The 16,935-nt window shown below is 33.8% G+C and overlaps 1 protein-coding gene across 4 annotated transcripts in view; it reads left to right on the top strand.

The window, feature by feature from the left end:
- The window catches only part of LOC149806189 (cytochrome c oxidase assembly protein COX18, mitochondrial-like), a 33,066-nt gene extending 16,629 nt beyond the window's left edge, over positions 1-16,437 (top strand). For all 4 annotated transcript variants that reach the window (XM_089951101.1, XM_089951103.1, XM_089951102.1 and 1 more), the window contains 3 exons: positions 2,471-2,580; positions 5,437-5,544; positions 12,672-16,437. In XM_089951101.1, the coding sequence (XP_089807227.1) occupies positions 2,471-2,580; positions 5,437-5,544; positions 12,672-12,857 (404 nt within the window). In that variant the 3' untranslated portion in view covers positions 12,858-16,437. The remainder of the gene's footprint in view (positions 1-2,470; positions 2,581-5,436; positions 5,545-12,671) is intronic.
- The last annotated feature ends 498 nt before the right edge of the window (positions 16,438-16,935 follow it).

The following is a 16,935-nucleotide window of genomic DNA, read 5'->3' as shown; positions in this document are numbered from 1 at the left end:
CGCTCCTTTAGAACACAAATTTGGATATAATACAATCATGGTGTGGGTTTCAAAATTTCACATGTATTTTCCTCATGCAAAAAAAAAGGACTTAAAAGTTTGAAAAATAATTTGTCAGAAGTTTGTTTTCATTGTGGGAAGGCATTGGATATGAATTCTAATGTAAGACAATCATAGCATGGCTCCTAAAATTTCATATATATATTTTTCTTGTTCATGTTCCTTCTTAAAAAAATGAAAAATAAAGCAAAAAAAGTTTATTCAGGGATTGCGCTGGACTTTCAGTGTTGCAGTTTGCAATTGTTTTCCCCTTATGGGCGACAAAATATACAATCTGATTCTGGTGATTTTTGTGTGACAACATTGTTGCCATTTTAAACTTGTATATACAATCTTGGAGAGGAGAATGTCAATGAATCCATGAAAGGAAACCACAAGCTTGGATGCAAAATGCACTGGAATCTATCTGTTGTTGCATAAATAAGTATTTTGCATTTTGACAGTTCATTGTTATATCACAATCCACTTAAGCTGACATCTGGCATGAGTACTGTATGCAGTAATACACTCAAATAGTCATGATACTAGGCTAGCTACAATAAACTAACCTTTGAAGGCAGGTGCAGAAACTGCTAGAGTCAACCAAGCAAGAGTTAAATCTTTTTTTAAAATGTGCCCAGTATACCCAGAACAACTAGTTTTGCTGGAACTTAAAAGAAAACTGATTATATTTGAAGCACTGATCATTCTTTATAAATAATACGCAAATGAGAAAAAAAATCAGTCTCAATCAGTGTTTTACAATTCTTTGATGTTGCTGCCACAATAACAAAGGGGCATCTGTTTGGTCCTCAATAGCGGTAACTTCAGTAACACATGCACCATTCATCAGATCAAGCCCACTACAGTTTTCAATAAAAACGAAGCATTTATCACCAGAGTAAGTCAGCACCAAACTTAAATAAAAGCAACTGAATCTGATGGATTGTTGCATTATCCAAAGTGACTGGAACATGTTTTCTTGTGCCATGAAAGTTTCCTTTTTGCAGGAAAAAAATTATGCTTAAAATCACTACCAATGGTGGCATAAAACATAATTAAATTTCAATCTTTTCAAACGATAGACATCAGGTTAATTGCAGATGGGGCATTTTACATGATGTTTGTTAAACTTTTAATTTGTTCACATGTTTTCATTTCCCTATGAATAGCCTCATCCCCTGGATAGCCTTGGCAAGATGATAGCTGTCTCCTGGTGACCAAAATCTAGGTCATTTTAGTACATGTAGCATGTAAACAACTATAGCCATGTGCTGTTGTAGTGAATTGTTTTGGTGACACATGTTTGTTGACAATGGGATATAGATCAAACGAGGACTACCATTTTTTATATACATATGTTATTTGTGTTTTCTAATGGATTGTGAATGATACATGAGTTTTATGAGATGTGATATGTACTCTTATTCATGGATTTTTCAGGTATATGTACAGTACTTACCCATTATGCTTAGCACTACACATATGTAATTTGTCAATATACAAGAGTATTTGAAACTAGTTTTGTCTTCATTTAATCAAAAGCTTAAAAATAAACAACCAACAAGCAGATTATGGATTTTCTGAATGTTTTGACATTTGATTCATTCACGACTTCATCCATACCACTTGATGGACTTGAACCAATCTTGATAGAAATTGTTGTGGCATGAAGACCTTTCACATTTACACGGATGATACCAATTCATGACCAACATTATCACTGCTATGAAAAATTAGACAAATAATTAGACAACTTTCAAAAATATATTGACAGAAAGCATCCAGGCACTGGGTGATTTCAAAATTTGTACAATTAATGCTGATCTGCCATCAGTTAGGTCAGCGTTACTGAAAATATTTTTAAAAAAATATTCTGGTTCCTTCTTTACAAAAACCACTCAATAGATTTTTGTCAAATAGGAAACCCTCCTAGTATAGACTGTTTACAAATTTATACAAATTATGTCAATCCACAATCAGATATAGTTGCCAGTATAAACAAATGAGATCTTCAAAACCACTGACTAAAATCTGACCAATTTTTACAGGAAAAAAACATTGCATGAAAACCTTTAAAATTTATACCATTAATGGCAGTGCACCATCACATATAGCCACTGGTACTAAAATTAGAAAAATATTTAACCAAATACTCCTCAAAAGTTGCTAAAGTGAATTGGACATATTGTTTTTAGAGCATTTCCAATTTGTTTACAATTGTTGCTGAACAGGACTTTGATTAAAGGGTAGTGGGCTTATCAAAACACGGGGAATAATGGAGCTGACCAAAAGCTGTAGTCCGTACAGCGGTTTGGTAGTGGGAGAATTTGGCTTCAAATTTAGAATGCAGTAAACTTGTTGTTGGTAAATCATGGAAGGTTTCATTTGTCCTTTAGGCATGCTTACACAAGGTGTACACTTATTTCAGATCCTGACATGGTGTATGGTGGCATGTTATGGTTTTCTGACCTGACCCAGTCAGACCCAACATTTATAGTACCTGTCATTGCTGGTCTTCTCAACCTGGCCAATGTAGAGGTAAAATTCACTCCTCACTGCATCTTTTTATTATTTTTTGTAATTGCCTTGTATGTGTTATCATATAGCAAGATATAGGTGTTGTTTTCCAATGTAAAGTTAGGTAAATAGTTTCATGGCAGTCATGTCAACACCATGTGATCCTAAGAGACCTAAAGATATCATGCATGCCTTGTTGCTGATTGGCTTGATTATATGATTATAAAAAAAGTAAAGTTTTGACTGTTAAAGACGTTTCACAATACCGATTAATTTAATAATACCTGGAATCTTTTTTAATGATTCAGAGTTGTTGATTGGATGCACATAAAGTGGTTATTTGTATATAGGAATTAAATATGCAGCATTTCATTCTTAAGTTACAATTCAGTTGTGTAAGAGTAGGAGGGGAGCTAGATTTATTTATACTGTGAACATTAAAATTGCAGAGTGGAAAACCATTTATTCGAAACAGACAGCACCTTGTTAGATTATTGTGAAAATATTCAAGGACTTGGATATTTATTTAATTTTGTTGGATTATGTAAAACATTCAAGACATTTGTGATATACAATTTTCATTGAATTTATTTTGAGGTGAAAACTTCTGGAGATTAGAACAGTGTTTCTTCAGTGGTGCTAGCACATAAGCACAATAGAATCTTCATTTAGAATAGTTTTGGATCTTTTCTGGATTACAGTGAAATTTATAGTATATTTAGGAAATATTATAGGAGTTCACACCATATTGCAAGTCATTGTTAATTCTTTCACTTTGCTTAATTTTTATATTTCAGGGAAATAATTTATATTTTGGAAAATTGAATGCTTGTTGGATTTTACCTTGTCTTGCTATATAGTTTTAAGTCCCTATGACATAACAATACATTACAGCAACGATTTGGCAACCAGTAATATCGAAGGAAAACTGAGTTTTCTTTCAACTGAAATTTCAAAGAAAATGAGAGATTGGACCATTGATTCATAGGAAAATTGATGTGCAAATCAAGCATTTATAGTTTATGTATTTGTCCCATAGGATTGCATATATTTTATGTTATATTACACTCATGCAGTATAATTTTCAACAAAGCAACTAAACAAGCATCACTCGCTTATAATGAAAAATGTATATATTTTTTAACAGATTTACTGTATCAGTAATGGGGAAGGTACTTATCTCCCATTTCCTCAGCATGATCTAGCTAAAGTGTTAAAAGTGTCATTAAAACCACATAAACAAAACGTAATGTAAAACAGAGTTGAAATATTAGTGTATGGCTTTTTCAGGCAATTTATGCCGTGGAGATTGTAAGTAATACGTATAGAGGAAAATGCAATTTACAAATTGGGTAGTTCTTGTTCATTTGCCTATTATAATGTGAATGAAGAGAATTCATATCATATATAAACTAAAATGTGACCGCTAGGTTCCTGTCAGTGAACTTTTTCCATGCAACAAGAACTGTTGCCTTGCATGATGAACTAGTTTCCTCATGTGACAATTTACTTTAGTTAAATAACATTTGTGTTTTCTTTATGCTATCTATTCAAATTTATTAAACTAAAACATAAGGACAACACACTTGGGTTGCAATGGTATTTCCTGGCATTTTGAATTTGTGACTGTGGAATAGGATTTTATTGCTAAATTCCTTCCTCTATTGCTTCAGTCATTTGTCATTTAGTCCAGTTACATATGCAGCATGTGAACTTGCTGCCAGCCTGCTGGTCCAGTGCCAGCTAATTTCACCATGGGATGGGGCAAATGATTATTTCCCCACTGCTTTAGACCAGTTCGATTTTCATGTAATTTAATATCAAATAAATGTAATCTACAAGTTGTACATTTTATGCTATTAAAATTAGTAATTGAAACCATATGACAAATAAATAATGGAAATTGTTTCTGATGACCACTTGCGAATCTGGTTGAAATGAGAAAATAACTCTCATGTAGTCTGCATTCAGTAGAGGTTTTTATTTCCAGGCATCTGGATCAGCTTGACAATAAGCATCATGGGCCTAGTCAGTATACAGTGGCCATGTCAGGCATCTGGATCAGCTTGACAGTAAGCATCATTGGCCTAGTCAGTGTACAGTGGCCATGTCAGGCATCTGGATTAGCTTGACAGTAAGCATCATTGGCCTAGTCAGTGTACAGTGGCCATGTAAGGCATCTGGATCAGCTTGACAATAAGCATCATTGGCCTAGTCAGTATACAGTGGTTATGTCAGGCATCTGAATTAGCTTGACAATAAGCATCATTGGCCTAGTCAGTATACAGTGGCCATGTCAGGCATTTGGATCAGCTTGACAATAAGCATCATTGGCCTAGTCAGTATACAGTGGTTATGTCAGGCATCTGGATTAGCTTGACAATAAGCATCATTGGCCTAGTCAGTATACAGTGGCCATGTCAGGCATCTGGATCAGCTGGACAATAAGCATCATTGGCCTAGTCAGTATACAGTGGCCATGTCAAGCAGAATTTAATAAATTTGACTGTGAGATAGATATCTTATTTTGTGTTTTCCTTTATGTTCTGTGTTTTCATTATCTAAAGCATCATGCTAAAGGCTGATATTCATATCTAGCTGCATTAAGACATTGGAAACATTTTGTCTTCATGTATGATGGAAGGTAGGGCCAGCTGGCTGTGGATAGGGCCAGAAACATTTCCAGGTTACTGGTCCTGTAGCCTTGCAGAAATGTTTGGCAAGTTTTACACACTGTCCATAAGTAACACATGGGCCAACAAATGTTGCTATTGCCCTAGGGTTTGGTCAGCATATGCATACTAATACCTGCCATAGTTGCTTTTTGAGCAATGTCTGGTACTATATCTGTGATTTTATTATCTTCTTTGATTCCAGGTGAGTTATTTGCAGAAGCTAAAGCTATCAAGGCTGCAGGAAGTTCTGAACTATATCTTCAGAGGTTTTAGCATCTTTTTAATTCTTGTTGGATGCCAACTTCCCAGTGTAAGTATGCAAGGCTCTCATTAATTTACATATTTTCTTTTTAAAATCCTTTAAAAATTTCTTTACGAATTCAGATATGCAAAAGTTAGAAATACTGCAAGCCAGTACATAATCCTGAAGTTGGAGCATACTCCAGGATGCAAATGATCCGAGTTTGCCCCAAATTCCATGGCCAACTGGAGGTTATAAAACCATTATCATGCTTCATTGGTTTGATTTAGTGTTTGACAGCACATGAACACCTAAAACTGTGCCATACCAAGGCAATAAAAGTGCCTTACATGGAGACACCATGGTAGTGACCCAGAGTGGTCTGGACAGTGCACTATATACTTTATTTGTCTCGGCATACTATTATCTTCTCATGCTTAAACTCAGACTCAAAGTTACGATGTTTTCTTAAGTATTAGCTGAGTACTGACCAATCAGATGTGAAAAGTTAGAGTTGAGTCTGAGTACTGACCAATCAGATCAGATGTCAAAAGTTTGAATAGAGTCTGAGATTGTTTTTATGACCATGGAAGATGATCCCGAGTTCACAATGGCAAAAAATTTACTAGGGGTGAAACAATTTATCAAATCATTTGTCCAATACATCAAAACATCGATACTTTTGCTGAAACAATACACATATCCATACAAGAGATGGAAAATCAATACAAAATTTACTTAATGTATGCATGTTATTTTAGTCTTCAGTAGTCAGGAATTATTATTAGTTGTCTTGTTATTCTTTAAATTTAAATTATAATCGATCTGAAAAAGCATTTGCAGGCACAGGCACTCATGATTGTTAGTAAAATCATAAACAACTATTTGAGAGTACCCACTCACTGTCTATAAGTTAACACAAAATGACATGGTTCATAATCTGGCCCACCCCTTCCCAATTTGATACTAATTATCTTAACCCAGAAGTATGTTCAGCATATACAACACATTCCATATGTGTTCCACACGTATAATGAAGTACTTTACTAATCATATAATAACTACTTTCATATGAAGTTTCTGCTTTGAAATTTATCTTGACTCCTTTGGTCGATCTGAAAGCTACACGTCCGGTGTGTTGCACGGTAAATATATGTTACATTTAAATCTCATTTATGGTTATTGCTTGTTCCAATCCAGGTCAAACAATAACCACCAATCAGAAATCAATGTAGCTTATTCTCTGCATGACCGACATGAAGTACTGGCAGAGCAAAAGAGAGACTTTTTGGGGAAAGTCATTAGATTTGTCAAGTACTTAAGTGAAGATGCTGTCAGGGTGTGCAATTGCACGAAATGTGCAAACTTTGCATGAATTCACACACTTGGAGAACAGTGAAACGCAAGAACTCCCACAAATTTGTTGAAAGTCCCAAATATAAAAATGTGCTGTGAAGTATACAGTTTGTATTTAACCGTTCTTGTCGCAACATCTGTTTTTTGGGTATGCTACTATTTAGACATTTTGGTTCTTCAAGCATGACATAAATGGTTGTGAAACTAAATTTGATTAGCACAACATGCTCAAAAATAAGCATTGTGGCATAGTTTGAACCATTCATGAAGAAAGTTTTACAAATGCTTGTTTAAAATACTTTCTACCTTGATAACCCAATATGTAGGATTCCCGGCATGGTTCATTATGAATTGGTTCGGCAAATACTTGCTGATGATAGTGATTATGACAATACTTTTTAAAGTTATGAAGTATATCAAATTATTGGAGCTGGGAAAGTGTTAATGGAGATGCCAGTGAATGATTTTAAGCCCAAAATGATGTTAAATACGAGCCAGATGTACATGCTGGATAGATATAAAAATAGACAACATGACACTGTCAGTAGTATTTCAAAATTAAATGTACAAAGGGCAGAATACTGAGCTTAATTAAAATACAGACAATTTAAAAGTATAACGCAAATTTCATTGTTTTAATTAATCAGTTTCGTCTGTGGCTCATGTGCTACAAAACCATATCAGGGTTACGATAAATTAGGGGTTAAAAAAATGAAATAAAGAAGTAAAGATATTTATTTTAACACCTCTGTCTGCACGAGCATTGATGGACTAAATACAACAGATAAGAAAATTGGCATAGTAGTCAGTAAACTACTGATTTAACAAAGGAAGTTTATGTTGGTAAAAAATCATAATTTGGTTTTCCTTGTTTCCCTGAACCACAAAGTTAAATCCCCAATGAAAAATGAGCCACATGGGATGATGACTCCACCATCCATATCTTACAGTGCTTCATTCCTTGAGATTAACACAGCTACTAGTATTTGATAAATCAAGGTCAATAATGTAATCTGGTAATTAAGTATTAGCTTTTACATGTATTTGTTTTATTTTTTATTTTAACTTTTTGAAACAAGAATTGTAAATCATTTTATATTGTTTCAATGCACACGTTCGATAAGGTATCCAATAGACGTAATTTTACACTCACTGCCGATAAGGTATCCAATAGACGTAATTTTACACTCACTGCCTTAATTTGATATGTGAGGTAAGAAAGGATAGAGAGAAAATAGAGAAAAAACATCAGGTATTCAAACATTAGTAATGCTGAAAATGAAAGGAAAAATAGTGCAAAGTAACAGTAAAGGAAAATTAAGTTTAATACTTATTCAAATCGATCCTTCATTCCAGTACAACTGTTGTTGAAACATAAATCCTTCTGAAAGCACATTCCATGCATTTGTAACCCAAAAGAACAACAGTCCAGTAAAATACTGTAACTATTTCTTGAAACACTATTATTAATGAAACACTATGTATATACACTAATTACAACAGAGTATTAAAGCTCACACTTCACAGATTTTTGGACAAAGCCACTGTATCACCATCGTGTTAATCAAGTCTCATGGTACTCACAAAATCTTCTTAGGCAAATAATCCCCAAATTGCTGAATTAAACAAGTCCAACTTTCTCAAAACCACTGATAATTAGGTCCGATCTTTCATTCATTGTCGCGTGAGCTGCAATTATTCATTCAGCCTGGGGGGGAGGTTCTAAGTGAAATTTTACCACTCTTAAAGCCACTGTGATAATGTCATGATCATCAGAAAGTACTGATGGTGCAACTTGATGGACAGTGGTTTAAGAAAGAAATCATTCATATATACTTTAATAACCTATTGGCCTAGCGTTGTTGGCTGCATCGGCTTCCTTTGATGTTGAGCACTTAAACATGGCAACCTGTTTAATCTTGACAGGTGTTTTATTTGTGCTCATAGAGATGGAACTATTGTTTTAGTGTTGCTGGCTGCGTCGGCTTCAACTGATATTATTCACTTGGTCGAAAATACGGTGTAAGTATTGAACTTTCCATGTCTTTATGCTCAAACAGGTGGTAGTATTGTTTTAAACATCAAAGTGACCGCCATTTGCGTCGGCATAGTTTTATTCTTTTGTATTCTTTATTTTGGGTATTTGTAGAAGTTAAACCATGAAATTAAATACCTACTAATATGCAATTTTTGATGGGCAAAACCACAAATTTAAGTACTCTACGAAAATGCCATTTTCTACAAAACCACAAAAATTGAGCCCAACGAAAGTAAACGATACTACAGTATCTGTGAGCTCATGGAAGATTGTGCATAACAGTCACAGAGATCTATTTCCCAACATATTCAAGATGGCAAAGCTAGTTATGTATATGTCCCTTCAGAAAGAAGCACTGAACAATATTGATACAAAGAAAAGAAAGTGGAGCAGGAAGAAAGAGAGACAGATATTGAAATTAGATAAATATTGACCTATGACTGCTTCTTCCTCCCCTTCTTTTTCCTTTGATAAAGGGGAGGTCTCCCTTAAGATAAAATCCTCTCATCTTCTCTCCTTAAACTGTACATGGTGAACAAATTTGGAATTTCTCTTTTTTTTTGCAAGAGATATTTAACCAGTGAATGAAGGTGCTGATGAAAAAAAAAGAAATTCGCATAGAATGAACAATGGGGCAGATTTCAAACTGATAAAGTTTATCACCTTGTGTAAGTTTAAAAAAATTGTAGAATATTACTGGGTGTAGTCAATAGCTTCCCTTCTTCACTAACAAATACAAGTACATGAGGCTACAGCAGTCTTTGCATCTGCAGGAAGTAAATGGTGATAGATTTTGTTGGTATTCAAACTTATTCCCATTCCCAGATTTGTTCTAGATGAGATTTTCTTTGCACGAGGAAATTGCATTATTTCTTCTGTTTTAAAGATAACATTGTAATTTCTTCCAAGCTTAACATAGATACAAAATTGGTAATAAGATATTTTCAAATCATTCATGTTGAACAGAACAAAGGGAGTTATATGAAGCCACTATTAATTGGCCTAAAATATTGGATAAAACTCACTGCAACCAGCAAGTAGTCTGTTTGAAGTATTGTTGTTATCTCATACATGCTAACCATTACACTAAATTACACCTTACACGTATATATATATATTCGGATTACGTGTTTTTAATATATCCCCCTCCAAAAATTTTTAATTTGTTTTCTCATTTTTGTTAACAACCCATTAATCCCACAGACTGTATTCAAGAAAAGATGGCTTCTGTGTAACAACAACATAAGAGTATTCTTGTCCGTAGACTTAAATACACTTTCCTAACAGTATTATGTTCTATTTATAGCAGTTGCCTTATTTTCAAGAAGTAGGCTGGTTGTACTTTCAAACTTTTTACCTCAGTTTCTATTTATAGCAGCTCTATGGTTTAGTTAGGAGAGAACAGACTGGTTTTCTAACTTGTAATCTTTGCTTGCAGATTCTTTGTTCAAATTGATAACTGGTACAGAACCAGTCTATATGTATTTGGCAATTAAAGTCAAGTTGGATTTATTCTAGTTGATGCATGTGTTAGAGCAAAAATGTTTTTCAAATAATTTCACAGATGGATTAGAAAAGATGAAAAACCAATTCAGAGATAAATACATGAACTACATATTACAGCATTCCATTCTAGTGCAGCTTCACACCCCTTGTAGGCTGTGTGGAAAGGATTTTAATATTGTTCATGGTGGTAAAGCAAAGAAACCTTGATTTAGCTTGTTTTACTAACTCCAGTACTAAGGTAACTTCTTTTTTTACAGCAGAACTAAATTGTGGACATGCATAATAGAAGACTACATTGGTCCTTTGTTCAAACATGTTTCCTGATTCCAAAGTTTCAGAAAATATGCATGTGCAAGAACATAATCATCTAATACTGTTAGGTGTTTAGCAGAAGATACTTCACTTAAAATTGCAGAAGCCATGAAAATTGGGCCGTTTAGTATTGCAACAGACAGGAGTAGTGATTACGATGACAAAAGTTGAACCCAGTCTGTGTAAGAGACTTTGACAACGAAAAGGGCAAAGTCAGACTGCCTTTCTTTCATTACCAGAATTAATAGTAGATTCCACTGGAGAAAACAATTTTTTCTTTTCTTGATAATGCTTTGAATAAATATAAGTTGGCAGAACTGTATGGGGTTTTCAGCTAATCTGCATCAGTGATGACTGGAATTCATAAAAGAGTTGCATTCTATATTTTGAAAAATGTCTCCATCATTGTTCATATCAGGTTGTCTCTGTCATATGATGCACCTTGCTGCAGGAAAGGCTGCTGATAAATTAGATGGAGAACTCCTGAAGTATCATGTTGGCACTCTACCTGACAATGTACTTCATGGGGACAGAGCCTTTTTTTTCTTATTTAGCCAGCTAAAAGACCCATTAGCTGGAAGATATAACTTTCCTCTTCTTTGTCAGGTTATGAAGGGAATATTGATTCTTTATCATTCTAATACTGACTGTGAGAGATTGTTCAGCATTCTTAACAAAAATAAAACTGAATTTAGATCCAGGCTCTGTAATAACACAGCACTTAGTGCTCTACTGGTGTGCAAAACATTTATAGTCTCAGCTGGTACAAAGTGTTTTGAAATGCAATATTAGAGTCTGTTGCTTTTTAAGGCTCAAAGTGTTATATACGAAAACATGAAGCACTAATTGATGTTTAAAGTCCAGAGGGATAAAGAAATCATTTTGTACATATCCTCATTAATTTGTATCATGTAATATATGAATTACTCTTTTTCTGCTCGGATTACTCTTTTTGTCCACTTGGATTACACTTTTTCCTCGTCAGGGGTTGGCATGTATGTTATCTTCTCATCAATGAGAATTGCATGTATATATATTTGATAACTATGTTTCTATCTGTAGTCTACATACTATAATATGACCAGAATGTCAACATACATGAAAGGGCACCACCTACCTTCCAAAGATGGAGAAACCATCAAGTTCACATGTGTATGGATATGCATGGCTGCATATCATGACTTGTATTGATATGCGGCACAGGTGTATCGTTTCACCCCTACAATATACTGTACTTCCTTGAATTAAGAAATAAAATGTATTCAGTTTTGCTTTTAAAACCTTCCATAAATATATATTATTTATCAAAACATATAATATGTTTCTTAAGAAAACCCATACATTTTCTCACTTTTAACAGAGCTAAAATTGTCATCATCACTGCACCAAGATGAGGTAATTACTTCCATGAAAATTGCTAAAATTATACATAATTGAGAAAACTTGGTTCCCATACTTTTTTATGGCTGGTTTCTTTGCAGCATCATTTAGGCACCTGCAGAACAAATAAGAAGCAAATTATGAGACATGCCATAATTTTGTTTTTCATTATGTTCCCAAAATATGTTCTTGGTGAGAATATAGTATTACCCTTGTTCATCCGTCCATATGTCCATCCTTCCATATTTCTGTCCTGTATGTCAATTTATTTCCACTTAATAACTTTAGAAGCTCTTCATGGATCAAAACCGAAATTGGTGCAAGGGTTCTAGACTCCAGTTAGAACATTGGAAAATAAATGTAGAAAGTTTGGCATCACCTTAAGGCCTGAGGTTTGATTCTTTCCTTTCAGTATTATATATGCAGGTTTGACAAGACACTGAAACGAATACAGTTATTTCAGATATGAGCTGGAATAGCAGCAAAATGTTAAAAAATGTTCAGTTTTCATTTTAAGTACAGGTAGCATACGAAAAATTGGCATTGCAGAATGAATTTAGCATTACAGTAAATAATTAGAAATTATTTTCAAATTTTTTTCCAGTGTGTGCCATACTACTGGATGGTGTCTGGTGGGATCGGACTAGTACAGAACCTGGCCATGATGAGTCCTAAATTCAAGAAAACCCTTGGGATTCCCTCATTTCCAAATGAGAGTGAAACCCCATATTTGGATCTCATAAAACATGCAAAGATTAAATACTTGGGCCACACACCAGAAAATAAATAACAAACAAAATAATAAATTTGGCTTATTTAAGAAAAATGTTGGATTATCTCCCCTTCTATCTGTGTTCATGGAATTGTGCTTTATTCATTGCCTTGGACTACCAGGTAAGGACACATGTTGTGTCCAGAAGTGATAATATGAAGAGAAAAAGTAATACAGGTACATTATAATCTAAATTCAAGAACTTGGCAGTTTCATACAGGGCAGTCATGGTGATAATCTGGTCATGGCCATAGTGATAATCTTTGAAGCTTTTAGAAGGAAAAAATGAACTTTAAATTATGCTGCAGAAAAGTAAACAGAACATGACTTATTTCTATTTATAGAAAAGTAAACAGAACATGCCATTTCTATTTATAGAAAAGTAAACAGAACATGACTTATCTCACTTCATGATACTGATTATTAAGAGAAATACATCTAGGATTTAAATCATGGTACAAATCAGATTTTTATTTCTTTTCAACACTTACAGCAAATTGTGTTCACAGAATAAGTGAATGTGATTACCAGATTCACATTGTTACAGGTGGCTTATAGCAGTCCATGTTTAAATAGAAGCGCAGGGTCAAAAGTTTAATGTATCCAGCTGGACAGATAACCATAGTATTTGTTGTGGTTTAAAATAAATAAGTTATTCATCCTTACTCACCTATCATTTGTTAGGACAAATGGATTTATAGAACAAGATTTTGTCACCTCGGGGAATTTTAATAAGTTTATCTTCATGTTTCAACAAAATGGGAAAGCTTTACTAAAAGGTTGATCCCACATTACATCTATACACACTGTTATAAGAGCATGGTTTGTATAGAAATACTCATGTCAGACTATTTATTGGCCATCCTTCCATCTGGCACACAAACTTTATAGTACAACTAGTCCTCCTGTACTTGATGGATGACAGTGAACCTTGGTAAACATTATGGTTATTACCTGAAGATGTGCATGTCAATAAGTTAATTTGCTCCCACTACCTTTGTTTGAGTTATTGCCCTTTTTCTGATTATGAATGCAGTTTATGACAGAAATGGATCAGTGCAATTTGGCACATATTATTTTTCATGTGATGATGCGCATATTCATAAATCAGTGTGTTTCTTGCTGTGTCGGCATTTGATTTTGTGCAGACTTTTATGAACACAACTAGTCTCAAAGTTTTCAAATGATTTTCATGACATTTTCAAATTGTTTTTTGTAACACTGAACAGTTGAAAAGGGGAAATATTTTCAAATGATTTTCTTGAGACTTTCTACATGTTTTATCTCAACACTCAACAGCTTAAAGAAGGAAATGGTCACATCTTGAATTCCTAGATATTCTTTTTACACAGTATAGCATCAGTCCCTTTGAGGGACTTTTGCTTTTTATATCTTCCTCCTCAATGGAAAGTCAGATTGACGTAGGGTTTTCATTAGAAGACTTGTTACAATGTCTAGTTGATCCTGAACGAAAATAGTGTCAGTCTTTTATCCACAATGGCCACTACAGCTTGAAAATCTTGCAGTTGCTCTTCCTCCTGAATGGATGATAATGTCAACCTTTTCACTGAAAGACTTCTTATGATATCTAGTTGGTCCTAAGTGAAAATGGTGCTAATATAATTTTCTTCTTCACCACTCCTCCTAAGCAAAAAGTCATGTTGCCATTGGCTTTTCACCAGAAGGCTACTAATGATGTCTAGTTTGGTCACAAATGAAAATGCTGTCATTCTGACATCCAGTTTTTGAAAATGTTGTTATAGCTCCCTCTTAATGTATGATCAAAGCAATGTAGGGGTTGCACTGAAAGACATATTATGATGTCTGGTTGGTTCTAATCAAGATAGTACCAATTTGACATACAGTATGGCCACCATAACAACCATCTTGGAAATAATGTAGCTACTACTGAATAATGACATATTGACATGGGGCTTTGTATGATATCATGTTGGTTCTAAATGAAAATGGTGCTAACCTGATGCCCAGTATGGACACCACAGAGACTGTCTTGAAAATCTTGTTATTGTTAATGTATCTACTTGGTCTTAAAGGAAAATTGTGCTGTTCATAAATATGGCTACCACAGTGGCCATCTTGAATTTTTAAAAATAATTCCTCCTAAAAGAATGGTCTTGCACATCAACGTAGAATTTCTCAGAAAGACCTGTTGTGATAGCTGGTTGATTGTAATTGAAAATGGTGCTAATCTGACTTCCAATATGGCCTTCACAATGACCATCTTGAAAATATCTTTTTGTAATAGATGGGTGGTCATACGTATATTGTGCTTTCACCAAACAGCTTCACATGAAGTGTAACTGATCCTAAATGAAATGGCATTAATGTGATATCCAGTATAGACAACATAGCAAGCATCTGGAAAATCTTTCTGTCATTACTCTTCAGAAATGGAAGGTCATATTAATATGGGTTTTCAACAGAAGACTTTTTATGATTTGCTGCTGCTAAATAAAAATGGTGCCAGTCTGATGTCTAGTATATCCACTGCAGCAACTAATTTGAAAATCTTTTGTTACATCTAGGGGTTTGAACTTAAGTAACAACATCAAGTAAACCCAACAAGCAATACAAGTTCCAGAATATGAATTTATTTAAATAAAATGTACAATCAAACAAAGTGAAAGACTAAAATTAACTTATAGTGTATGATATCATAGAATGTAATCTTATAATGTCTCCTTATTCTTATTATTTTTAATTCAGATGTTATTACTTCAGTGTAATCTCATGAAAGAAAAATATCAACGAAGTCCTTGAATGTTTCACGTAATCCGATTGAGTTAATTAAATATTATTCCTTGAATATAATCACTTAATCCTCTGTTTAAGTAAAGAAAGAATTCACTCATTTCAAATACAAATTCCTCTCTTACTTTTTCTAACTTTATATATAACTGAAATAATAAACACGATGCATGTATCTTCATTATAGTGTCCCTCATCGGTAGATATACATGTTCACCATTCATTGTACTGTCACTACATTCAGAATCGTTGCAGAATTTGTATTCATCTCATAGTGGTAGGATTGGGATGCAAAAATGCCAAAATTTTACTGTTCCTCTGGAAACTATTATTGCATTCATTTCAGGTTTTTGTGAATTCATTATGAGACAGGATTTTGTTTGAGTAACAAAGCCATCTTCTCTTTCTTCAAAGAACTGTTTTTGCATTTGTCATTCCTTTGTTTTTGTATAATTCATTGTGTTTAAGCTTGGAACGATTTTATTGGTATTTCTTAACTTTTAAACTTTTAATCTTTTTTATCAGTTAATACTAAACAATATAAGGATTGGCATGCAAGAATGCTGTTGGAAAATTTGCATGAGCATATTTCTCACCATTCCTCTGACTACTATTGCTATTGTCTAAATTTCAGGTATTTGTGAATTAATTATGAGATAAGATTTTGTTCGTGTCACAAAGCCATCTTCTATTTAATCAGTGAACTGTTTTTTCATTGTCATTTCTTTGTTTTTGTATAATTCATTTGTTTAAAGCTTCAAAAGATTTTATTGATATTTCTCAAATTTTTAATTTTTTTAACATTTTTATCAATAAATACTAAACAATATGATTCTTTGCATTTTTCAAAAGCTCTTTTTTCCTAATGATTGCTCTGTGGGTTGTAAATACTCCTATATATATATAGCAGGGTTCAACACTAATGCAGGTCCTCTGGCCCGAGGTGACCTGATGTTCAGAAGGACCACCACTTTCCTAAAGCTGGGTGGTCTGTTGGGCCTGATATTTTAAATTGCGGATATTAAAATTATATCTATCCCATGTTATAGGATTGCACAAACCCTTCTTTTAATTATAAACATGTCAAACACTGCGAAAATTGAAAGTGAAACAAAGTTAAAACAAAGCAAAGGCATTTAAACCAAATTATTATTGTTTGGGTGCTTACTGTAAATTGTCGTTTGGCACTTACTTTGTTAATCATAAAAGAGCATCAAGCGTTTAGGCGATTGACTTTTTGTTATGTGGTTTCACATGTTTGAAAAATACGGAGATTTCTTGGTTTCTTGATGTCTCTCTGACGCCCCAATAAATCCCCATAAAACCA

This window comes from Sinohyriopsis cumingii, chromosome 2, assembly GCF_028554795.1.
Source record: "Sinohyriopsis cumingii isolate HCF-2022 chromosome 2, ASM2855479v2, whole genome shotgun sequence".
NCBI classification, from domain to species: domain Eukaryota; kingdom Metazoa; phylum Mollusca; class Bivalvia; order Unionida; family Unionidae; genus Sinohyriopsis; species Sinohyriopsis cumingii.
The sequence above is the reverse complement of the archived record's forward strand: the minus strand, read 5'-3'. Positions and strand labels throughout refer to the sequence as shown.